We start from the raw sequence: 26,157 nt of genomic DNA, 5'->3' as shown, positions 1-26,157 counted from the left end.
GATTGCTCTCTGTGATCATAAAAAACTGTTTCAACGATATTTTCCTAATTACTTGTACTACCTTTAATATTAACTCGCATTTACTCATCTCTTACATTCCTACTTCTTACAACTCAATAGTATTTCGCAACATTAGTTAATTTTTGTCTTTTTTATTCCTTTCCATACTTTATTACTGCACAACGGAAGTTCCATTCAAATGCTCACTTCTCAAACTCAATTACATGCCGAAATTACAAACACAATTACTCAATGGTTATATATATATATATATATATATATATATATATATATCCTAACTATATATAAAACTACATGAGCTGACATAAATTATTGAGCACTTCCTGTAGGACTACAATGACTAAATTTGGCATGATTGTAGCTTTCCGGAACTAACCCACAGGAAAATTGTCAAAAGTGAATATTTTTAATTTTTAGGGGTCTAAAGAGGGGATGAAAAATTTCCCTATGTTATTTAAATGGACATTTTTTTGGACTTATAATCTCATGTTTTTGGTACTTAGAATTGGAATAGAAACTTGAAATTCGGTATGCTTACACATTTTCGTAAGCACTACCTATGTAAATCAGTATAAGTAAAAAAATCCGACCTTAGAGTGGTTTTATAGGGAACTGAAAAATCGTTCCCATGTTATTTATATGGGACACCTTTTACACCCTTAAATTATTGAGCACTTCCTGCAGGGCTACAATGATTAAATTTGACATGATTATAGCTTTCCCGGACAAACCCACAGGAAAATTGCCAAAAGTGAATATTTTTAATTTTTAGGGGTCTAAAGAGGGGATGAAGAATTTCCCCATGTTATTTAAATGAGACTTTTTCTGGACATATAATCTCATGTTTTAGTTACTTAGAATTGGAATAGAAACTTGAAATTCGGTATGCTTGTACGTTTTTGTTAGCTTTACCTACGTAAATCATCAGAAATGAAAATTTCTAACCGTAAAGTGGTTTTATGGAGAACTGAAAAATCTTTCCAATGTTATTTATATGGGACGTCTTCTATACCCCAAAATGTTTAGGCACTTCCGGCAAGATTAGAATGATGAAATTTGGCATGATTGTAGCCTTCCAGGACTAACCGACAGAAAAATTGCCAAAAGTAAAAAATTCCACCTTTAGAGTGGTTTTATAGTGAACTGAAAAATCTTTTGCATGTTATTTATATGGGACACCTTTTACACCCTCAAATTATTGAGCACTTCCTGTAGGGCTACAATGATTAAATTTGACATGATTATAGCTTTTTGGGACAAACCCACAGGAAAATTGCCAAAAGTGAATATTTTTAATTTTTAGGGGGTCTAAAGAGGGGATGAAGAATTTCCCCATGTTATTTAAATGAGACTTTTTCTGGACCTATAATCTCATGTTTTAGGTACTTAGAATTGGAATAAAAAGTTCAAATTCGGTATGCTTGTACGTTTTCGTTAACTTTACCTAAGTGAATCATCAGAAATGAAAATTTTTAACCGTAAAGTGGTTTTATGGGGAACTGAAAAATCTTTCCAATGTTATTTATATGGGACGTCTTCTATACCCCAAAATGTTTAGGCACTTCCGTCAAGATTAGAATGATGAAATTTGGCATAGTTGTAGCCTTCCAAAACTAACCGACAGAAAAATTGCCAAAAGTAAAAAATTCCACCTTTAGAGTGGTTTTATAGTGAACTGAAAAATCTTTTGCATGTTATTTATATGGGACATCTTTTACACCCTCAAATTATTGAGCACTTCCTGTAGGGCTAAAATGATTAAATTTGACATGATTGTGGATTTTCGGGACAAACCCACAGAAAAATGCCAGAAGTGAATATTTTTAATATTTAGGGGTTCTAAAGAGGGAATGAAGAATTTCCCATGTTATTTAAATGGACCTTTTTTTGACGTATAATCTCATGTTTTAGGTACTTTGAATTGGAATAAAATCTTGAAATTCGGCATGCTTCTACGTTTTCGTTAGCTTTACCTAAGTGAATCATCAGAAATGAAAATTTGCAACCGTAGATGGGTTTTATGGAGAACTGAACAAATCTTTCGCGTGCTATTTATGTGGGACGTCTTCTACACCCGAAAGTGTTTAGGCACTTCCGGTATGATTAGAATGATGAAATTTGGCATTATTGTAGCCTTTGAGAACTGACCGTGAAAAAATTGCCAAAAGTGAATATTTTTAATTTTTAAGGGGTCGAAAGGGGATGAAGAAATTCCTATGCTATTTAAATGGGCGTTTTCTTGGGATACAAAATCTTACCTTTCAGATAGTTGAGATGGGGAAAAAAAAGAAAGTCGGTAGAATTCCGATCCGCTGCAGCTGCCTTTGTCCCTACTTTGAACTCGTATTGCATACACGCCCTTATGACGCTCTGTGGAGGTCTCATTCACTCTGTTCTTACGCAAGTTCACAATGTAACTGAACTACCATAACCAGGTACTATGCTGCACATACGCAGAACAACAGCTGACCTTCGTCTTATCCTCATTCGCATTCAACTCACGGTGGGAGGTCCAATTGAACACAGACCTCCACAAAAGCGACAGAATTTTCTTGCTTACCTTTATAAATTAACAGAAATAAAAAAATCCAACTTTGGTGGGGTTTATTTATAGGAACTACTTTCATATCTCAAAATTATTAGGCAATTTCTTTAGGATTACAATGACTAAATTTGGCATGTCAAAGGAGAATTGCCAAAAGTGAATATTTTTAGTTTTTAGGGGATTTTTGAAACGAGTATTACGGAACGTGTTTGTTACAGTTGCTTTATATGTTGTATTCTTGTTGATCTCTTGTTAAAATGCACGGTTATTGTTACCTTAAGTTATCATTATAGCGGTTGCCGTTAATTGTTTAATTTTATTTAATGTAATTTGTTTTAAACAGTTGTGCACTACATATCAAATCAGTACCTCCGATAATTGTAATCGTTCCGAGGGCAAGAACCTGCGCTCTCTACACAGCGCATCATTCGCATATGAGCATGAATCTCCTTGACATTCTTGGAAACATCTGTACATGTTCATTACAGACAAAAGTTATAGACACCGTGATAAAAAATTGGCAAATGATACTATTAAATGGAGATTTTTTTATTATTTTTTCAATATCTCGGACCGTTTGCAAGATTTGAGCCTACTTCCGTTTGAAGATTCTAATTCATGTATGATAAGTGTATTCTTTCTTCTTGCATTCAGTATGTAATAAGCAAATAGATTACATACACAATTAATTACAATGTCAGTTATAGATGGTATTCAATGGGCAAAACACTGGAAAAATAAAAGTTTGTCTTAGACTGCAGAAATGGTTATCGTTCCTTTTCAATTATTTGGGCATAAAACAAACGTCTGAGACATATACAGCCCCAATATACAACGATGTGGTGTTGCAATGCATAATGCTTAGGATATAATGCTCTTTTTTAAAAAATTTCAACACTTCCAGTGTACCCGTAAAAATGTAATAAAGAAATAACAACTATGCTTTTTAAATATTCAATTGGAATTGGACAATCAACAGAAAATTTGCAATCGATCAGTGAAAATGTCATCTATTTTAATTCTGTTGTTTCCGAGATCTCATTTTCGAAAGTTTTCAGCATAAACATATAAAGTCCACAAACATATATTCTAAAGGAACTCCAAAGATGACAGGGCAGTTCGTTTTCATTGATTTTCGAGAATACTCATTAAAATACAAAGTCTTTGAACACTAATTTTAAATCATAAACTTTATTAAAAAAAGTGTATTTAACTGGTTTATTTAAAGCACACAGACTTAAACTGTTTGTCTCTCTGAAACGTAAAATGACAAGTAACTCCAAATAAAAGAATTGAAAGCTGAAGTTATAAGTTGGAGTTGAGGCGCTTGTATTCGAACTGGCCACCTGAAGCTCTACCCAGGTTAAAAATTGGATATCCGTAGCTGGCGAAGAAAAATAAGCGAGTCACCTAGGTTTTCCATCCCCATTAGTTTTAAGCGCGAACATCATATATACGATTGGAGTACCTTCCTCTCTGAGGTTGAAGGAAACAACCGTCGAATAATTGTTTTTGATCCTCTACGGAGGCTGACACACCAACTTGATCTCAACTTAGACGACTTTGCTATTCTTTAGGTTTAACGATTTATCTTGATACTCTCCTCTTCGGAGGCAGAGATACTTGAAACAAATTGACGACTTAGGCATTTCTATCGGCTAACGATTACTTTCTGTGCTTCCTCTTCGGAGGAAAACCACATTACTAAAGTACAAACTTAGAGAATTGCTGTAAGAACACACCTTTCAGAACACACACTTGCTGTAAGAAGTAATATTTCAAATAGTTTACGCCGTTTGGCAATTCTTAATTATATATTCCTAACTATATATAAAACTATTTTATCCTTAACAATTATTATTTGATTAAATCATAATGAATAATCTGCAGTTATGCATTGATCAACAAATAACTAAGTTTCATGTGCACAATGTGCGTGGAGATGGGGCTTGTTTCTTCCGGACATTTAGTTTGGCATTCTTTGGTACTGAAGAGTATGCGATGAACGTACGTAAAGATGTGGTCCAATACATAGTTGAACACTACGCTTTCTATGGTCCCTTTATCTTACACCATGGTACCGGTGAACCAATGACAGTAGCTGCGTATCAGGCACGCATGCTTTCGCCTTACACGTTTGCTACTTATGTGGAGTTCATGGTTGCTCCTCTTCACTTTGAGCGACGTTTCATTATCATAGAGTTTCAGGAAGTACTGCGTGATGAGGGCAACCGTGAGTGGGGTATGATTATCGCATTGCTCACTGGACCGCGCGAGAGTGGCCACTTCAGTCTATTGAGGCCAATTACTACACCACTTCCTTCACCAGCTCTTCCATATGTTTCACCACTTCAAACTAGGTTTGTTGCTGAATCCCCTCTACGTATTGAACACTCTTCTACTTCTAAATGGGAGACCAAAAAAGAGGAAGTTGGGTCGTCCACCAAAAGTCACTTCAATTCCACCTGAACTTCCTATTGATGAGAGTGATTGTAATTATTCTGTTATATTACCTTCACCCTTGACTTCTAATGTGCCTAAAAGGTCTGGTCGTGCAAGAAAGAAAGCAGTAGGTTGCCGAAAGAATAAGAATTCTAATATACTAAAACAGGTTACTATGGAACTTGAAAATTCTAATTCCCAACACAATGTAGTTTTGAATTCTGTAAACAGAGAAGAATTTGCAACTTGGCCTACCTTGTGTGCTATTGAGATCAAAAGCAGTACCTTTGGTCGTCCTAAAAAGAAAATAGGCGTGGGTCGACGTAAGCAGTCGCCTTTTAGTCCAGAGGAACAGCATAGGGATGCAGTTCGACGTTATGTCGAAACACATGAAAATTTTAAAAATGATCAAAATCTGTCTCGCCATCTTCCAGGAACAATAAGGAAAGGAAGTCTCATTGGCCATTACAGTGGTGCTCAACTTAATAATATCCTCAAGTACCAACTGAAAGTTATTTCACTTCTGAACCCTGGCTGTTTCAAATGTCAATATTGTAAAGCTCCATTATTTCATGAAGAAAAAAAACTCATAAAAAGTGGTGTTGCGGTGAAAATGCTTGCATTGTACCTGGTTTTCCACAACTTGACAGCGATTTCTATACTATGCCACCGTTTTTAAAACAACCTAGACCGTACAACAATATTTTTGCATTTAGTGCGCTGGGAGTATCTCATGGTTTTAAGCATCCGAGTACAGGTGTTTCATTTTTAAAAATACAAGGCCGTACTTACCATAGAGTATTTGATTTAGCATACACAGCATCGAATAATCCATGTGGCATGTACATTGATGACGGAGAAGAGCGCACGAGACTTGCCAAGGGAATGGCTTTAAATGAAGTCGTTGTTGAAGCAATCGCAAAATATTTATATGATGTTAACCCTTTCATTGGTCTGCTGAAAAAACTGAGCCAAGAACCTTCAGACTATGCTCATTTGATTTTCGAACCTACATGTAGACGCACCCATGGACCTATTTTAGGAGATGTTCCTAGGGGAACAGAAATAGCTGCCATCTTGAGTACGGAAAAAGAACAATACAATTCCCGTCAAATTGTTATTTGGAAAATAGGCGCTAGAAAACCACACACAGTTGACATCTTTGAACCGTTGTACGAGTCTTTGCAGTACCCTCTCCTTTATCCACATGGTACACCTGGCTGGTGTATCGGACTGTTGGATAAAAAGGGGAAAAAGCTATCCCAAGTTAAATACTACCGACGCCTCTTGTTATCAGAACCAAGATTTTCTACGCTGGGACGATTATCGGAGGAGTGGCTCGTAGATATGTACAGTCGTGTGGAAGAGGAGAGGCTACGATTATTTGTGGTATGCAAAATAAATACAGCTCTATGAGTATACGATCTGCTCCTTTGCACGAACTACAGACTTCAATGTTGACAAAGAAACAGGGAGACACTATGCGGGCTCTAGCGACTGACGAAACTATTCAAGGGGAGGGTGGTATTGTTCATGGCCGTATTTATCTTCCAAATACGTTCACAGGTGGGCCAAGATATATGAAGACGAAATATATGGATGGAATGTGTATCGCAGCGATATTAGGAAAGTCTTCATATTTCCTTACCATGACATGTAATCCGAAATGGGATGAAATTGTGGAGTCCACTCCTCTCGGCACCAAAGCTTCACCCAGTTTGGAATGCCGAGTGTTCCAGTTAAAACTATTGGAATTGCTACGTGATCTGCGCAATGGGAATTTTTTTTGGAAAAAAAAGTTTATTTACTCTATGTGGTGGAGTACCAGAAGCGTGGTTTACCTCACTCACATGTGTGTTTTAGAGTTGAGGGGGGAGGGCCGAGACAAAACACTGAAATTGATTAAGTTGTTCGGGCCAACATCCCTTCACCGGAAGAGGCAGGCGGGAGATTGAGGGAGCTTGTATTGAGACACATGATGCACGGCCCTTGTGGACCTCCTAATCGCATAGATCTTCCATGCTGGGACTGTAAGGTGAAAAAGTGTACGAAACTTTTCCCTAAGCCTCATATTGAAGTGACGCATGTAGATGAGAGAGGGTTTGTGCACTACAGGAGGGATACCTCTAACACTGCTAAAATTATCTCTGGTGGAAAGTACGTACAGGTTAATGACTCTTTGGTTGTGCCTTATAATGCTTCTCTTCTACTCAAGTACTACTGCCACATAAACCTTGAAATTGCTTCAACTCGTAAGATCGTGAAGTATTTATTCAAATACATAACTAAGGGACCGGATGAGGCTCGCGCTGCAGTTGTTCCGGAAGAACAGTTGAACGATGAAGTAGAACTTTATGCTACAAAACGCTACATTGGGGCCTGTTAGGCTGCGTGGCATACATTGGAATTTGAGATGACTGGCCTTGAACCTAATGTCATCCAGCTTCCTGTGCATCTGGAGGGCTACCAGTCTGTTGTTTTCCGACCGGACCATGAAATCGATGCTGTTAGCAGAGCATGTTCTAATCTTACTTTGTACTTTTCTCGACCAACATTACCTGAATTTGACAATCTAACTTATTTGGATTTTTTTCGAACGGTATATCGTGCATTCAAAACGACCAGGGTCGTGTAGTGTTCGAGTGATTCCCCACCCTGATGGAGTACATTTCATCACCAAGAGGCAGCGTGGAGAGATGGTGGAGAGAATGATTTGGGTAGCCCCTAACAGAGGAGAACAGTTCTACTTACGAATGCTCTTGAACAACTTTCCACGTAGAGGCTACAGCGACCTTATATCTCTAGGCGGTAAAGGGTGTACTACCTTACAAGGTGCTGCACGAGCTCTGAGGTTGGTTAATGATGAGCAGGAATACGAAAGAGCATTAGAGGAGGCTTCACAGTTTATGACTGACGCCCGACTTAGGATGTTCTTCTTCTTGTTGCTGGGGCAAGGGGCGCAGACTTGTGGAACAACTTTAAAAATCTGTTGGCAGAAGATATGTTAGAAAAGTATTTAAATAATCCAGAGCGAGCCTACACAGTAGCACTATGTGAAATCGACAGAAGCCTTCGACGACATGGATCTCACCTTTATGAACATGGCCTTCCTGATGTTCAAGACGAGTTAACTGAACTTGATCGAGAGAAGGTGCAATATTCTGTAAGTCAGCTTACTTCTTTTCTCGAGGAATGGTTTCCTAAACTCAGTAAGGACCAGAAAAATGTACTTGAATATGTCACAAATTTCCTGGAAAATCCCCACACCAATAAGTCTTCAAGTGTCATTTTTATCGACGGGCCTGCTGGATCGGGAAAGACTCTGCTTCTTGATGTTCTCACTGCTAAACTACGCCTAAGCCGTCGCATAGTTCTTTGTACTGCAAGTTCTGGAATCGCTGGTCAGAAATATGAAGGTGGCACGACAGCGCACAGCATGTTTAAGTTGCCCTTAAACTTAAGTAATGACATGGAATTTTGGAGAATTACTGGAGGGAGTAAGCGAGCAGAATTAATCATGGAAGCATCTGTTATAATCTACGATGAGGCAATAATGGCACATAAAGCATTAATCCATATTCTCGAGAGATCATTGCGAGACCTAATGAGAACAAATTTGCCATTTTGTGGGAAACTTGTGATTTTTGCCGGGGATTGTCGACAGATCCCTCCAGTTGTTACAACTGCTCGTACCAATTTTGAAGTAATTCAAGCTTGTCTTCGCTTCTCTCCTATATGGTCGTCAGTGAAACATATCAGTCCTAAACAAAATCTAAGAATACAGAATGATTCCTCATTTACCAACTTTTTCTTGCATATTGGTGACGGTATACTACCTTCTATCAATTTCGTTGAAGGTCAAGATGCAGCTCAACTCGTACCATTGCCGAAGATTCAATACCTCACTAATGTTTCTTTGTTTATTGAAAAAAAAATCCCTCAAAATGTATTGTATGAACCTGACACTTGCGCAAGGAGAGCAATTCTTTGTGTAAACAATGAAAATGTTGACTCTGCAAACGCAACAATCTTAAAAAGCTTACCTGGGGATTCATCTCACTTGCTGAGCGTGAATTACGTGGAAAAAAGCTGCGTCGATGACTTTTTTCTTACTCCAGAGGCCCTCGCTACCGTCCACGCCAAAGAAGTACCAGATCACAACCTGGAACTTAAAAAAGGCGCAGTTTGCATGATAATGAGGAATTTGCACTTCGATGATGGGCTTCTAAACGGCACTAAAGTCATAATTGTTGATATATCACCGCGGCTCATAACAGTGATAAAACCTCATAGTTCTGTGCTGTATTCAATACCACGAATTACTTTTCAAGCGCCTATTGAGCCCAAAAGTCCTTTGACTATGTATCGTGGGCAGTTTCCTCTTAGACTTGCTTACGCTATTACGATCAACAAGAGTCAGGGTCAAACAATTGATTTTGTTGGAGTTGACTTGCGCAGTGACGTATTCGCTCACGGCCAACTGTACGTCGCACTTGGACGTGTCCGATCAAGGGATTCAGTTGTGTTACCGGTTCAGTCTGAAAGAATAATTGAAGGAACCGCTTTTGTAAAGAATGTTGTATACCCACAACTTCTACGATAGTTCCTTTTAGTGAGTGATAGCTATGGAATTACCCAGGGAACAACACCATTTGACTTTCATTTCGGAGTATGATACATGTCTGCTGCAAAAATTCCTTTTCACTTATACTTAATAGTAACATAAGAATCTACGCAAAAAGAAATCCCTTTAAGCTTCTTTATGGAGAATGCTTGGTGCCTGTCCAAATACAAATCATATTGAACTTCATTTTCACACTATGATACGAACCTTCCCAGACACAAATACCACTTACGTTCCAGTTTTTTTAGTATACGAAAGACATGAGGAAGCAAAAGCTTTCATTCAAAGGAGTATGCCTGTAGCAGAATACCACAGGGGTGGTGTGGAAATACTACAAAGTTACAAGAAAAAGAATCGACCTTTGTCTTACAAATATGCAAGAGTTATGGTCGAACAAAAATCCCAGAATTCTTTTTTGAAAATTATAAATAAGAAAAACAACCCCTCTGAAAATGAGAATCCAACATCATCATTCATTATATAATTAGTCGATAAATTGTAGTTAACAAAACAAAGGTTGCTATAAAAAAATAAACTGTGAGTTATTAAGCAAAGTGTTAAGGAGCAAAGGATGATAAATATAAGATTTGGGGATGTTGGGCCGATTTAAGGAAACATTAAGAATAAATGCACGAACATTTGACATGCGAGGCCTTAGGCCGAGCAAATACGGGGGTCTGGGGGCGAAGCCCCCAGCTGGCCAAAGGCTAGTCTATAGTATAAAACGTACCTTGTGGATTACGTTCCATACTATAAATATCCTTTAAAATACATATTTCAATGGTAATCTGATTTGCAGGTCAATCAACCATAATGCAAACTGTTTCACTTTCACCCGTAATCAAAAGTGTGCTAGTTTTGTTATTTCATTATATTAAAGTGTTCATTTTGTTTTGTTTACTTTTCCTTATGTAATTTGCTGATTAGAATATAATAAAATATTTAAACAATAATTGAGCGTTCACATCCATTGATTCGGTGCTTAGTTCAATCCCAGCACTCGCCAAATAAATCTTGAAATTGACAGACATTGACTGCGTGGATTTTCTAGGGGTACATCCCTTTCATCACCACTTCATACGTTTCCCCATTATTATCAATCTCATCAACCCCTTCCTTTTGTTAGAGTATATAATTGTGGATTAGTATATATATATATGGAATTGTTCATTTGATTAAAATTGTTAGAATATAGCCGGAAATACTGATTTTTAAAGTGAGTGAGACATCTTAATTAACTGTGAAATATAAACTTTAATCAGTACAGGATGCTTCAAATGAAATAAATAACTAATATATTTCAAAGCATTGTTAAGAAGTTATATCCCTTAAATAGATTGTTGAAAAATGCAAAATATCTTAAGAGCTATATCGATAATTAAGAAACGGTTTCGACAAGAAATTAGCGACATCTAATAGAGAAAATCAGAAGATTCTCCAGCGAACATCGATAATAATTCTATAAAATTATTGGTGTTTAAGAAAAATGTGATAGTCCAGGGATATAGCGTAGTGTATACAGGAGTATAAAGCGTGAACTAAAATAACACTTTTACAAATTTTAGTCTATAATACTCATAAATTTAACCCTTTCCGGATCCTGGCTTTTTGGGCTATTTTTTAGACTTTCAGTCAAGCAGCTACTGTACCGACACTATTTATCCTAGGATCATGGTTCATATCTCATTCTCTTCAGAATAGAGCTGGCTTTCAAATGGTACCACTTGCATGCTCATACCGTATACCAAAAGCGGGAAAAAATGTCAAAGTGAAAGTTTCGGAGGGAAATGTTTTTTCTCGAACTTTGGCCCCCCTGGCCTCCTCCTGTGTCAACGTAGCCATCTAAAAAATCTGAGAAATAGTACTTGGTATACTGGATGTGTGTGCCAAATTTCAAGTTTCTATCTTGAATAGTAAGGGAGGGCGAAATTTTATCAAAATTTTCCACCATGCCCCAAATTACCACAAAACACTATGATCTCAGGAAAAAAAAATACTGAGACATCCCTAATTACCCTAGGGTCATGTGTCGCCCATATTCTCTTCTGAATAGAACTGCTTTTCAGGCGGTACCATTCACATGTCTCCATCATGTATCTAGTGCGGGAAATTGCAGAAAAAAGTGATTTTTTGGTCTAAATTTCCCCTTTTTAAACTTTTAGCCCCTCTGGACCCCCCTGTTTTAACGCAGAAATCTGAAAGAAAATCTGTTAAATACTACTCGGTGGACTGAAAGTTTGTGCACAATTTCAATCTTCTAGGTGCAAAAGTAAGCCCGCCAAAAAATATATACCCACCATGTCCCTTTTTTCTATATAGAAGTATATTTTTCAAAAAATCCCTGAGACGTCCCTAATTACCCTAAGACAATGGGTCGACCGTCATTCTCTTCACAATGGAACTGCCTTTCAGACGGTAGGACTCACGTGTCCCCATCGTGTATGTGAGGTGGGAAAATGACGAGAAACGGGATTTTGGGGGTAAAAATATCCCTTTTTCACCCTTTTGTCCCTCTGGTTCCCCTCCTACTTTAGCACTGACATCGGAAAAAAAATCTGGTAAATACTACTTGGTGGACTGAATGTTTGTGCAAAATTTCAATCTTCTACGTTGAAAAATAAGTCCGCCAAAAATATTGAACATAGGCTTAGAAAATGAGAAAATAAATTTTTGACTAATGACGTCATCACCTCCTATGTCTGGACGCAGGAAGGCCTGAAGCCATACGTAATGTCTTCTACTAGGCCTCTGGACTTGGAAAACAGAAAAGAACCGGACAAAAAAGCTCAAATAGAAGAGAAATGACGCAATGTACCATTAAAAACGCGTATGGTACAAAATTGTACCATAGGATCCCCAAAGGGTTAAAAGGAATGTTCGTGTAAATTATGCAGTTGTTCGATATATATTTGAACACATGTGAGTTCTAGGTATTACAGAATGGCCTACACCAGTCGACAAAATTGATATTAAAAAACTAATTACCATTCGCTTTTTTCGATAAAAGAAAAAAGGATATTTTTGGTAAACCTAGTAATTGGTTATGTATGTTAACCAGCGCATATGTCAAGATCAAACTAAGACTTAAGTGTAGCAGTAAGAGTGATGTCGACTAAAAAGACACTCGATTTAACAAGATGTTTAATAAGATAAATTATAATTCACTCTTAAATTCTCAACTTTTTAAAACCAAGGTATTGTCCAAAAATAAGACATATACATGCTGACATACCATATCGAATTAAAAAACATGGCATATTTAAGACAAATTCTCATATATCCTCACTCTCTTTTATTTAAGAAACAAATAGTGGAAATATTTGACTTAATTGCAAGTATTTTCTGTTTTTGTCAACATGAAAACTTGATACTCTTTAATATGTTGGATTTGATTATTCATTTAAATGCTTTATAGAAACAGTACGCAATACTTCGACTAGGCAGAGTGCAGGCCCGTATCCTGGGGTGTCTAGGCGGGTGAACCCCCCTAAATTTTTGCCGAACCCTCAAAAATTTTCACAGCTTGCAAATGAACTATAATATGGTGACGAACTATAATATAGTGATGAACTATAATATGGTAATGAGCTACAATATTGTAAAACTCATCTAATTTGTAAGTTATAGAAAGAAATCAAAAATAAATAAGAACGAGTAAAAGGAAATAATCGGCGAAAAACTCGTCTATTCCAAATTAACTTTCATTGCATAGAAACGATTACTTTTCTTACTTCATTAAATAGGCCTTCAACCTTAGCCGGGAAACAGACATGCAGACAGAGCATAAGATTGAAAAAAATCAACGAAACTGCAAACCTAAATAGGAATGCAGTGAAGAGACCGTTCTCGTCGCCAGGAAATCAATTTTCTGAGATATGGACGCTTCATCGCTCGAAAAACGCCATACGAAACTACAAATATGACCAACGATTTGTAACATTAATCTTTCTGCCTCCAAAAGTCTGTCGCGCAAGATCTCCGTGTGTGAGCTCATCCTATTTTGTTTAACTTAATCATCGAAAGAAAAATTTAATATGAGGAAGAAGACATCCAATACGTAAAAAGACTGTTTTACAATTCTTCCGATACTTCAGAGTATTTAGAAGATACCCTCGACATCCGCCTAAAAAGAGGGAAGTGACTAGAAAACAACGCCATCAGAGATGAGAAGGGAAAAGACTATTAGCTAGCCGACTACGATGCTATGACCTGACTCCGTATTGGTCATCGCACAGGATTGATCTTCTAGCAATTTTGATGTCCAATGAATTAGACGACTTTCCACTCATCTTTATGGACTAAACAAGTGCCACTGAACAACTTCTAAAAACTGTGTAGTATTGAAGTGTTTGTGTGAGTGTTGATGCCGATTACGATCAACTGGAATGGAAAACTTTAAGTCCGTAAGTAGTAAGCATTGATTGACATAAATCAGGATCTATTGCAGTTTCTTTACAAATGCCTATAACTCTGCTCTCCCGTCTGAATGTCTGTTTTTAGGCTAAGCGTTGTTTTCAGCCCGATTCAGTATTCAAAATTTTTCTAAAACTAAATTCCAAATTAGATTCATTTTAGAAAACAAAGGTACTCGCATTGAGCCCGACACACTACCTTTGCTATTAATGACAGTTTCCTTTTGCTCACAATTTCAACCACGAAATTTTTGTACCTTTCATTTACTCTAATAATCTCTCTCGTAAAATATACATGAGGATACGTTCTAGATTTTAATTATGGAAACCTCATCTGGAAAAGGGCGTTTAGTGTGCGTTGTGCCTCTGAGCCCAGGTAAGCCTCAGTAGCATAGGCATACAACGTGGTGTCGAAACCCGCTCTTACCCTAGTGGTCCTGAGGACACAACGTGGTGTCCAACCCCGTTCTCACCCTAGTGGTCCTGAGCACACACAACTCGATACAATTTCTTTTTTCCTCGGTAGTACAAAACTAAATACTCCATTGTTTATTTGAGTAGTAAAATTCTGAGCCAGTTAAAATGACATTTCTCATTGGTACAAATTTGAATAAGTCACTTAAATTTATTCTTTCGTATATTTGATTAGTACAAAATGTATATAAATTTTCAGCTTGTTGAAATGATCTTTTTCGCTTTTTACTGATTGATACAAAAATAGAACATTTCAGTAGTTCAAAAGTTACATAATGGTAAATTTTCGTTTGTTTAAAAAGTACCTAATGAGATAGTTGAAGTGGCTCTTCTTCTCTTTTCTAGTTGGTACAAAAGAAAATAATCCACCTAACTTCACTTCTTTCTTTTTCTGGTTGGTATTTCTTCGTTTATTGGAGTAGTACAAAATGGTATAAAAGTCGGAGGTAGTTAAAATGATCCTTCTTCGTTTTTTATTTTGTTTATTTGATTAGTACAAAATGGCATTTCTCGTTGGTACAAAATTGAATAGGTCACTCAAATTTATATTTTCGTTTGTTTAAATAGTTAGAATGGCATATCTTTGCTTTTCTTCTGATTGGTACAAAAATAAAATAGACCACTGAAATTTGTTCCCTCTATTATTTGAATTAAACAAAAAAAGGTATAAAATGACCCTTCTTTGATTTTCTTGTGATTGGCACAAAAATAAAATTTCGTTTATTTGGGTAGTACAAAATTGTAAAGAAATATTGCACTACTTAAAACGGACCTTCTTCATTTTTTTTCTTGTTCATACAAAGAAAAATACTCCATCCACATTTGAATAAAGTGGTCCATGTTCGCTTTTAGCCCATCGCTCAAATTTAGCCCATCGTTTTGCTTAAATAATACAAGATGACATATAATTCTCAGCTAGTTAATATGGCATATCTTTGCTTGCTTTCTTGTTAATACAAAAGTAAATAAACCACTCAAATTTATTCCTTCTTCACTTTTTTCTGCTTTGTACAAAATTGATTAGATCACACAAATTTACTAAATGTAGAAAAAACACCTCAGTATGTCGATCCATTTTCGAGTTATTAGGTTTTAAGTACTTTGACCTTTGACCTCGATGATCATTATTATGGAGCTTGTGGTATTTGATGACCAATTACTAAATGTGGAAACAGCACCTCAGTATTTGGCTCCGTTTTCGAGTTATTTGGTTTTAAGTATTTTGACCTTTGACCTCGATGATCATTATTTTGGAACTTGTAGTAGTTGATGACCAATTACTAAATGTGGAAACACCACCTCAGTATGTCGATCCATTTAAGAATTATTTGGTTTTAAGTATTTTGACCTTTGACCTCGATGACCACTATTTTTGGAACTTGTAGTAGTTGATGACCAATTACTAAATGTGGAAACAGCACCTCAGTATTTTTCTCCGTATTCGAGTTATTTGGTTTTAAGTATTTTGACCTTTGACCTCGATGACCACTATTTTTGGAACTTGTAGTAGTTGATGACCAATTTCTAAATGTGGAAACAGCACCTCAGCATGTCGATCCATTTAAGAGTTATTTGGTTTTAAGTATTTTGACCTTTGACCTCGATGACCACTATTTTTGGAACTTGTAGTAGTTGATGACCAATTACTAAATGTGGAAACAGCACCTCAGTATTTTTCTCCGTATTCGAGTTATTTGGTTTTAAGTATTTTGACCTTTGACCTCGATGACCACTATTTTTTGAACTTGTAGTAGTTGATGACCAATTACTAAATGTGGAAACAGCACCTCAGTATTTGGCTCCGTTTTCGAGTTATTTGGTTTTAAGTATTTTGACCTTTGACCTCGATGACCACTATTTTGGAACTTGCAGTAGTTGATGACCAATTACTAAATGTGGAAACACCACCTCAGTATGTCGATCCATTTAAGAGTTATTAGGTTTTAAGTACTTTGACCTTTGACCTCGATGATCATTATTTTGTAACTTGTAGTATTTGATGACCAATTACTAAATGTGGAAACACCACCTCAATATGTGGATCCGTTTTCGAGTTATTTGGTTTTAAGTATTTTGACCTTTGACCTCGATGATCATTATTTTGGAACTTGTACTAGTTGACGACCTCTTGCTAAATGTGGAAACAGCACCTCAGTATGTCGATCCATTTTCGAGTTATTAGGTTTTAAGTACTTTGACCTTTGACCTCGATGATCGTTATTTTGTAACTTGTAGTGTTTGATGACCAATTACTAAATGTGGAAACACCACCTCAATATGTGGATCCGTTTTCGAGTTATTAGGTTTTAAGTGTTTTAACCTTTGACCTTGATGGTCATTATTTTGGAACTTGTACTAGTTGATGACCTCTCGCTAAATGTGGAAACAGCACCTCAGTATGTCGATCCATTTTCGATTTATTAGGTTTTAAGTACTTTGACCTTTGACCTCGATGATCATTATTTTGGAACTTGTAGTATTTGATGACCAATTACTAAGTGTGGAAACAGCACCTCGGTATGTCGATCCATTTTCGAGTTATTAGGTTTTAAGTACTTTGATATTTGACCTCGATGATCATTATATTGGAACTTGTAGTATTTGATGACCAATTACTAAATGTGGAAACAGCACCTCAGTATGTCGATCCATTTTCGAGTTATTAGGTTTTAAGTACTTTGACCTTTGACCTCGATGATCATTATTTTGGAACTTGTAGTATTTGATGACCAATTACTAAATGTGGAAACAGCACCTCAGTATGTCGATCCATTTTCGAGTTATTAGGTTTTAAGTACTTTGACCTTTGACCTCGATGATCATTATTTTGGAACTTGTAGTATTTGATGACCAATTACTAAATGTGGAAACACCACCTCAATATGTGTATCCGTTTTCGAGTTTTGACCTTTGACCTCGATGGTCATTATTTGTTAACATGTACTATTTGATGACCAATTACTAAATGTGGAAACAGCACCTCAGTATGTCGATCCATTTTCGAGTTATTAGGTTTTAAGTACTTTGACCTTTGACCTCGATGATCATTATTTTGGAACTTGTAGTATTTGATGACCAATTACTAAATGTGGAAACAGCACCTCAGTATGTCGATCCATTTTCGAGTTATTAGGTTTTAAGTACTTTGACCTTTGACCCCGATGGTCATTATTTTTGGAACATGTAGTTGCTGGTGACCAATTACTAAATGTGGAAACACCATCTCAATATGTGGCTCCGTTTTCGAGTTTTGATTTTTGACCTTGATGGTCAGTAGTAGATAACCAATTGCTAAATGTGAAAACACCACCTCGATACGTTGTTTCGTTTTTGAGTTTGACCTTTGTTCACGATGGTCAGTAGTTTGAGGACATGCTTGTGTCATTTCTGCTATGTTAAATTAAGGGTTGGGAACGAAATCAGTGCTACGTTAAAATAGGGGTGGAGAATGTGTTCATAAATTTCTGCTATGTTAAAATGTTCAAATAGGGGTGGAAAAATACATTAAAACGAGTACATCCCTAAAATGTGCTCATAAATGGAACGAGTACACCCCTATTCTCTGCTATGTTCATTATGTTAAAATAGGGGTGGAATACACCCCCGTAGTCTTATGTAATTTCTACTATGTTTTATGTATTCTCTGCTAAGTTCAAATTGGGGTGTATTCCACCCCCGTAGTCTTATGTAATTTCTGCTATGTTCAAATAGGGGTTGGAAAACGAATTCACCCCTAAAAGGGTGGAAAAATAGGCCAACTGCTATGTATATAGTTAAAAATTGGGGTTGGAACGAGTTAACCCCTGCTAGGTTTCGTAGTCTCTGTCTGATGCCCTATGTTCAATTAAGGGTTGAAGTCTGATGTTCTGCAATGTTACATTAAAATAGGGGTTGAAAAAGTAATCATGAAAGAGAATGAGTACACCCTTTAAAATGGACTATGTTTAATCTTCGCTATATTTCTGCTATGTTAAAATAAGGGTTGAAAAATATGCTCATAAAAGGGAACGAGTTCACCCCTTAAAAAGTGGTCATAAAAGACCATGGGTTCACGTAAGCCATGCTATGTTCAAATAGGGGTTGGAAAATATACCATACTCTAAATAAGGGTGGAACGAGTCTTATGTATCTGCTGTGTGTTCATAATCTTATGTGCTCTTCTATCTCAGTGTAATTTCTGCTATGTTAAAATAAGGGTTGGAAAATATGCTCATAAAAGGGAACGAGTTCACCCCTTAAAATGTGGTCATAAAAGAGAACGAGTACAGCCCCTAAAAATGCTCATTAAAGGGAACAAATTCACCCCTAAAATAGAGGTCGTAAAGACCGTGGGTTCACGGTGCAAGGTGCTCAATTTCCCAGAGGCTCTTATGTCCCAGATCGATCCATTTTCTACTACTTAGAACAATTTTTAGGCAGCCTTTTTCTCCCTCATCGTCATCCGACATGGTAGACCAAAATAGTGGTGTAAATACTGGGAACGTGTTGAACCAGAATGTGGTTCCCCAAGTAATCAACCAACTCCACCAAACCCACCTCCACCCAAACCACCACCGGTCGTACATGTTCACAATGCAGTTTTTCGCTATCCGACTTTTGAAACGGATAAAGATGATATTCAGGAATTTTTTAAAGAAATAGACGACGTTATTTTACTCAATAACATTACCCCTAGCGAGGCGAAACCTGTAGTAATGTCATGTTTTACAGGTAAAGGTAGACGTCAATTCTTATTAAGCGCAATAACTTGGAAACCACTACCTATACTGAATTCAACGATGCTGTCATAGAAGCTTTCAAACGCGCTAAGGACAAACTTTTAATCTTTGAACAACTACATGAAAGAGTACAAGGTGAAACCGAATCAGTCCGTAACTGTGTTTACGAGAAAATGATTATTTTGGATAAATGCGATAATTTGTCTAATGAAGAACAATGTTCATTCATTAAAAACGGCCTGTTGCCTTACTATTTGGACAGGATTGGTTTTCATGCCTTTGACGACCCGGGCGAACTTTTGGAGGTTCTCACTCAAATTGAACTAAACAAAAATTGTATAGAACGCAGACAGGCAAGAACATTAGAAGATAAAGTCAAAGCGGTAGTGCAAAAAGAGCTTGCGTCTTTAAAAACAAACTCTTTCACACAGTCTATTGACACTTTTGTGGACACGAACCCCACACCCACCAATACGACTAATCCTCCACTAAACAACAACCATCATAAAAATAAATTTAAATACAAAGGCAAGCCTAAAAATGGCATTCCATCTTCGAACGCTTCACAGCACGCACCACCCTCTACTCATGGAAAAAAGGAGAACCTAACGGCCAAAATTGATAAAATGCAAAAAGACTTAGAAGGCTTAACTCTGTCAGTAGCCTCAACCACGGCTACAAATATTATTCTGATTTTAACTGCTTCAAAACTGAGATTCTTTCTTAAATAATATAACCAAAAATACAATATCATTTTTGTTACAGTCAAAATAATAATATGGATGAAATGGAATTCTACTTGAAAGTTTTGGTTCACATTAAATATAAGAGAAACAAACATCTAATGCGTTTAACAAGTCGTACTCCACATTTCTATTACGATGACGGTATAAGGCTTTAATTATTTTTTTATTTCGGAACTTGCGAGTGGTAAAGTCGAAATAGTTCACTGACATAACAGATTACGTTTATTACTAGCATATTTGTAAACGATTTATTTAAATGTCTTGCACAAACTAAGAGAGGAGGTGGCAATTAACGCATCTGGTTTTAATGTATGCTTCGTGATATTACTTAAACTATTTTGAGATAAATCTTGTTGCCACAGAAAGAATACGCTCGTAGATAGCGGTAATGTGGATTTCGAACTTTATTCTATCAAGGAACTGTACTTCGACAAAATATAATTTATTAACCCTGACAAAATAATCAAAAATAAGTGTTAACTTGAGAAGGATTTTTAATCTGCTGATACTAATTTTTAGTTTACTTACAAATCTGCGTCGAATTTTACCCTCGGCAATTTTGGGTACTTCAAATGCTTAATTGGATTACCGAACTGAATATATAATTATGATGGGTAACATTTATATTTGTATATTTTCCAACAACTTTATTCGCTGTATATTCGTTGTTACTTCTGACAATTTGTAGAGCGATAACAAGACATGATCTATTCTGTTTTAAATTTCTAGGAGTAGAATTTTATTGTAGAATTTTATTACAATACAAATAGACACATAAGTGTAATTGCTAAAATTAGGGTAATTTGATATACCAAGAAATAAAACAGAGAAGAGATTCTTTCAAAAAGAATTTAGCATCCCGTGATTATGGACCAAAATTAGGAAGACAATGATGAAGAGATAGATTATAATGGTGAAATTACGAATGGGGAATGAAATGCAAGAAAACTGCGAATATCTTAACACGCAATGTTTGTCCAACACAAAACTCACTTTGTGTAGTCTAAGGTCGAACCAGAGACCTCGTACATTTTAGATGAACATCCCACTACAAATACTGCCAACTGAGCATGTTTGAACTCTCCGACTTTAAAACGTTGAATTCCATTATTAATAATAATGGTACTCACATTACTTGCCGTGGTTGCCACGAATATCAAATTTGGTACTCGCTACTTACTTTCGTCCACGTAAGATTATATCGGTATTCAATATCGTGTGTTTTATCATGTGTTTGAACAGAGTAAATATCACCCTTTAAAATGATTGTTTTAGCGTTCAAATATCTTTAAAAAAGATATTGCACTATGGATATAAGATTTTTCGGTCCGCATATATCTGCTCAAATTGAGATTTTTAATGTGGATTGGTGCATGCTCAGTTTTGTTTGACCCTCAATTGCAAACGTTGCTGACGTTGGCGAGATATGCAAGTTGATGACGTAATTATGCCAGAGTACCATCTTCGGTAACCAAGTCCACAGAAAAATAAAGTTTGATATTTCCCAATGAGTACCAAATTCGGTACTCTGGCATAATTGGGTCATCAACTTGCATATCCAGCCAAAGTATTTTTATTTGTAGATGGGAGGAACAAATTCCACCTTGTCCTACCTGGGGATTCATTCTTTTGCTGCATTATGCTCGAGTACCAAATTTCGTATTCGTAGGAAAGGGGTAAACTTTTATCTTGGCTACCATGAGTACCAAAGAGTGGACGGTCATAATTACGTCATCAACTTGCACATTTCACCAAAGTCTGCATTTTTTGCGATAGTGGGGTCAAATGAAACTGCTAATCTAAGAAACGTAATGTAGTATCGGGGACAATGTGCAGGAAAATGACTTGGTTATCAATCTGATAAGACAGTATGGTATGTATGAGCTAAATAGTACCCCATATTAATAAAGATGATTCTCCTGTTTCAGGAAGTTCACAAGCTCAAAAATTACAAAATACAAAACGGACTTTATTTTTTACCACTTATGTCTTTCAAGGTATGATGAACAATAAGGTTGTCCGAGTAAAATATTATTAAAATAAATGAACGTGTTATAAACATGAACTACAGAGTCCCCCAGTAACATGTATACACTCTTTATCATCCTGTATCAGGATACTGGTATTGACAATTGTTCTGAAATTTAAGTTTGTTGTAGTACGGTGTTTCGCCCAACAGATGTCTGTACTGTCAGCACGGTTAGTGCGATAGGAATATGGCAGGTACGCGTACGATTTGAAGTATATTATCAGGTTTGGCAATGCCATGAAAGTACAACATCACAGGAGAGGGGAGTTTGGTACTGAACCACCAAACCCCTTAACTATCAAACGCATATTAACAAGTTGGAAGCTCATAAAACGATTTGCGATATTCACAAATTAAGATAAAGATCTCCTACAGCAAAATGTCCTGCTTCGTCGGGTATCCTGTTGGAAAAGTTTGAAACGTCACCACAGAATACTGCTACGCAACTGGCAAGTAACAATGCTAACATCAGTAGGGCGAAGAACTGTACTACAACATACTTAAACTTCAAATTTCAGAAGAGTTGTCAATGCCAATATCCTGATACGAGGTAAGAAAGAGTGTATACACTTTTCTAAGGGAGTTTTTAAATGTTTCAATACTTAATATTTAGGTGGGTCGTGAAAGGAAAGACTTTTCCCATGTTGCAAAAAATGTATTTCTTAGAGCAAAAAATGTATCTTGTTGCACTAAGTATCGTAATCGTTCTTCAATGGACCTACTAGGCGGTATAAGAACTTGTTACATTGTTGGACGAGATTCTGAAATTTATCTCCAAAAAATCAATATCCGGAGAAGTAAGGACACTTTTTACGCCGTCTGAACTTACAAGTCATTTTGAAACCATACTACAGGTGGGATATCAATTGAGGAAACAAGGAAAACTCAATCAGAGTGAAGTCAGGGGTGGCAACTTTTCCCACTTCGATTCCCAAAGTTTATTCTGTGTTAGTGCAACCGAATGGGGGCAAGCATTGCCAGTCAGAAGAAGTATAATAGTAAAAAGAGTCCACGACATTTGCGGCGTATTGCTGTTATCACTATACCCGTTTAGGAACAATGTGCAGCATTCTTATTTCTCCTTTGTTCAAAAACTCTGGGAGCACTACATATTTACTTTGAATCCTAAAAAGCAATCACAAGAACTTTACCTGGAGATGATTGAACCTTGAAAGTTTTACTCACAGAAAATGTAAAATTTTTCCATTCCGTCACATTCGCTTAGATTCTGCGGTGAAATGATGAACAAAGTTATCCTGAGTCACACTACGGCAAAGAAAATTGTTCCCTTCATCGTGATAGCTGGTCAGAGAATGCAACCAACTAGCCATATGTGTGTTGGGATATTGTTAAGTTTGTTTGCTTAGGACTCAACGCGAAGAAACCTCCGCCTATCCGAGTTTTCGTAGATGACTTTTGTACGCAGTCCTGAAATATTCAAATTAACAGTTGCTTCACGAACCTAAATATTTCGTTTGCACAACACAAGGACATTCAATTTGTCAGCCAATTTTGCTTCAGAGATTAAACATGAAACATCATGCCGATCTTCGTGGCATGTGCTTATTTGTCTTTCATAAAACGCATCATGCGCATTGACATTACAGAGTCTCCATAAACGACTAGCAGCTACCTGTGGATGTTCATAGGAGCAAAGCCAGTAGAAAATGGATCGATCTGGAACAGTATAAGACAACTTAGGGCAACTCAGGAGCCCCTGGGAAATTGACCACCGTACACCGTGAGCCCACGGTCTTTTACGACCTCCATTTTAGGGGTGAATTTATTCCCTTTTATGACCACTTTTTAGGGGGTGTATTCGTTCTCTTTTACGAGCACAATTTAGGGGGTGAACTCGTTCCCTTTTATGAGCATATTTTCCAACCCTTACGAACACATAGAAGAGCAGATAACACATAAGAGTACTTAACACACAGCAGAACAGATAATACATAAGACTTGTTCTCTTTTATGAGCACATTTTTCAACATAGCACAGCTAATAAAAGAGCATGGCTTATTTTCCAACCCTTATTTTAACATAGCAGAAATTACACTGAGACTATGAACATACAGCAGAACAGATAATACATAAGACTCGTTCCCTTTTATGACCACATTTTAAGGGGGTGAACTCGTTCCCTTTTATGAGCATATTTTTCAACCCTTATTTACATGGAGACTATGAACACACAGCAAAGCAGATAACACAAAAGAGTACGTAACATAACAAGGGTGTACTCGTTCCCTTTTATGAGCGTATTTTACAACCCTTATTTTAACATAGCAGAGAATAGAAGTGTACTCGTTTCCAACCCCTATTTTAATGTAACATTATTTTCTTTTACGGGGGTAGCAACACCCCCAACCCTCCTCCTTTCTCATCCAGGGCTTGGGACCGGCAATGGCGGAGTTTAAAAAAATAACATCATCATACTCTCATAAATGAATTAAGCATAATATCATTAGCATCAATAGTAGTGAGTGAGAATTTGTTTAAAAAATCGTGCAGTGAATAACCAGATGCACGACATGCTAGATATAGGAAACAGTAATGTCCACAAAATTGAGATAAATCACCTTGAATACGTCTATTATTGCATGGATAATACAGACAGTTTCGTTTTAAAAACCTTATATGATGTTGTATATAGGGAGGTTTACCATAGCTATCGAAATACTCTCCCATACACATATTAGATATATAAACAGCAACCCAATGTTCACCAGGCTTATCACTAGAATCAGTATTTATAATTATGGCGGCTGGAAATGTATGAATAAACAAAGGTAACTCATCAGCAGCATACACACCAATAAAATGATATTTAGGCAAATTTTGTTGTAATGCTTCATAAAGCTCAATTGTATTTAACATTTTAATTAATATATATTTTTCTCTGGAAATCAATTTCTAATTCTGAAGAGAATTCACCATAAATAATTGTTGTTACAGGAGATGGCAGTGCTTCTTTAAAATTAACCTCTAAACGTACACTTCCTTGCCGTTGTGGACTAGTATGAAATGCAGCACTTGCGCTTGAATCAGGAGTTAAATCAAACACCAGTAGAGTATAACCATTAGGATATTCAGCGAGTGAAATATTATTACCTTTATTAGAATAATAAATACCTGAACCTGTAAATATGCCTGAATAATAAATACCTCTACCTGAACGTAGAATATGCTTGTACATATAGCTTATTATCAAAATCTGGTTGTAAAGGTTTGAAGGGCATTGGATTTCCATCAACATACAATGTAAAAAATGACAGATTAAAATGTTGAAAATTGAATGGATTTGTTTGATAAGTACCATTGAAAGCAGCATTAGTAACAAAACCAATAATAATACGTTTAGGCACTATGCCTGAAAACAGATCTGGAAGTGTACTATCCATAATTCCTTGTGGCAGAGTTTCTGTCTTCACCTGCACTTTTGTTATAGGATATTTTATTCTAAATTTAGGATTTTGTAATACTTTATTTTGTGCTATTTTAACTGCTGGGGATACATCAACCTTTTTCACAAGCAATTTTGCATCTGTAATTACAACTTTTCCATCAGCATCTGCGTCACCCATTAGACAAAATGTAAGTTTAGCTGGAATTAGTTTAATACGCAATTGTACACCATTCAGTAAAAATTTCTCCTGATTGAAAATATCAGCATGAATATAACCCAATAATTCAAATGACTGACTTAAAGCAGTGAGAAGAAAACGTTGTTTAAATCCTACATTATCATCGGCCACACTGTCCATATGCCCTGCAGTATCTTTAAACCACATTGATATTTGAAGATGCGTTGTTTTAGCTTCAACATTATAATTTAGTAGTTTTTCAATATACGATCGATATGGATATGTATGTGAAGAATAGGAAATAATTTGATTATTTAAATATAATTGCACTTCACTGAACATTGCATTGAGAAAATCATTTACAGGGCCGATTTTCTTATCGGCAGAAGTTAAATTAGAACCATCTGATATAGTAATTTTACCTTTAACATATAACATTGTGTGCGGCAAGTCAATATAGTTATCCCCATGACCGGGGACTACAAATTCTATTGGTGCATTATCAGCTATTGAAGCCACAGCCTTATATGGAACTATTTTATTACCTATAATACTGGTTTGA

The 26,157-nt window shown here is 36.5% G+C and overlaps 2 protein-coding genes across 2 annotated transcripts; both read left to right on the top strand.

The window, feature by feature from the left end:
• The first annotated feature begins 6,986 nt into the window (after positions 1 to 6,986).
• On the top strand, positions 6,987 to 7,394 carry LOC145671738 (uncharacterized). The gene has a single exon (XM_081740941.1). The coding sequence runs from the start codon at positions 6,987 to 6,989 to the stop codon at positions 7,392 to 7,394; it is 408 nt and encodes a 135-aa protein (XP_081597067.1).
• Positions 7,395 to 8,009: 615 nt separating this feature from the next.
• Positions 8,010 to 9,611, top strand: LOC145671737 (ATP-dependent DNA helicase PIF1-like). Its single transcript, XM_081740940.1, has one exon. It carries the CDS (start codon positions 8,010 to 8,012, stop codon positions 9,609 to 9,611), a length of 1,602 nt encoding a protein of 533 aa, XP_081597066.1.
• The last annotated feature ends 16,546 nt before the right edge of the window (positions 9,612 to 26,157 follow it).

Source organism: Thermobia domestica, chromosome 15 (assembly GCF_964235325.1).
Source record: "Thermobia domestica chromosome 15, izTheDome1.hap1.1, whole genome shotgun sequence".
Classification (NCBI taxonomy): Eukaryota; Metazoa; Arthropoda; class Insecta; order Zygentoma; family Lepismatidae; genus Thermobia; species Thermobia domestica.
The sequence above is the reverse complement of the archived record's forward strand: the minus strand, read 5'-3'. Positions and strand labels throughout refer to the sequence as shown.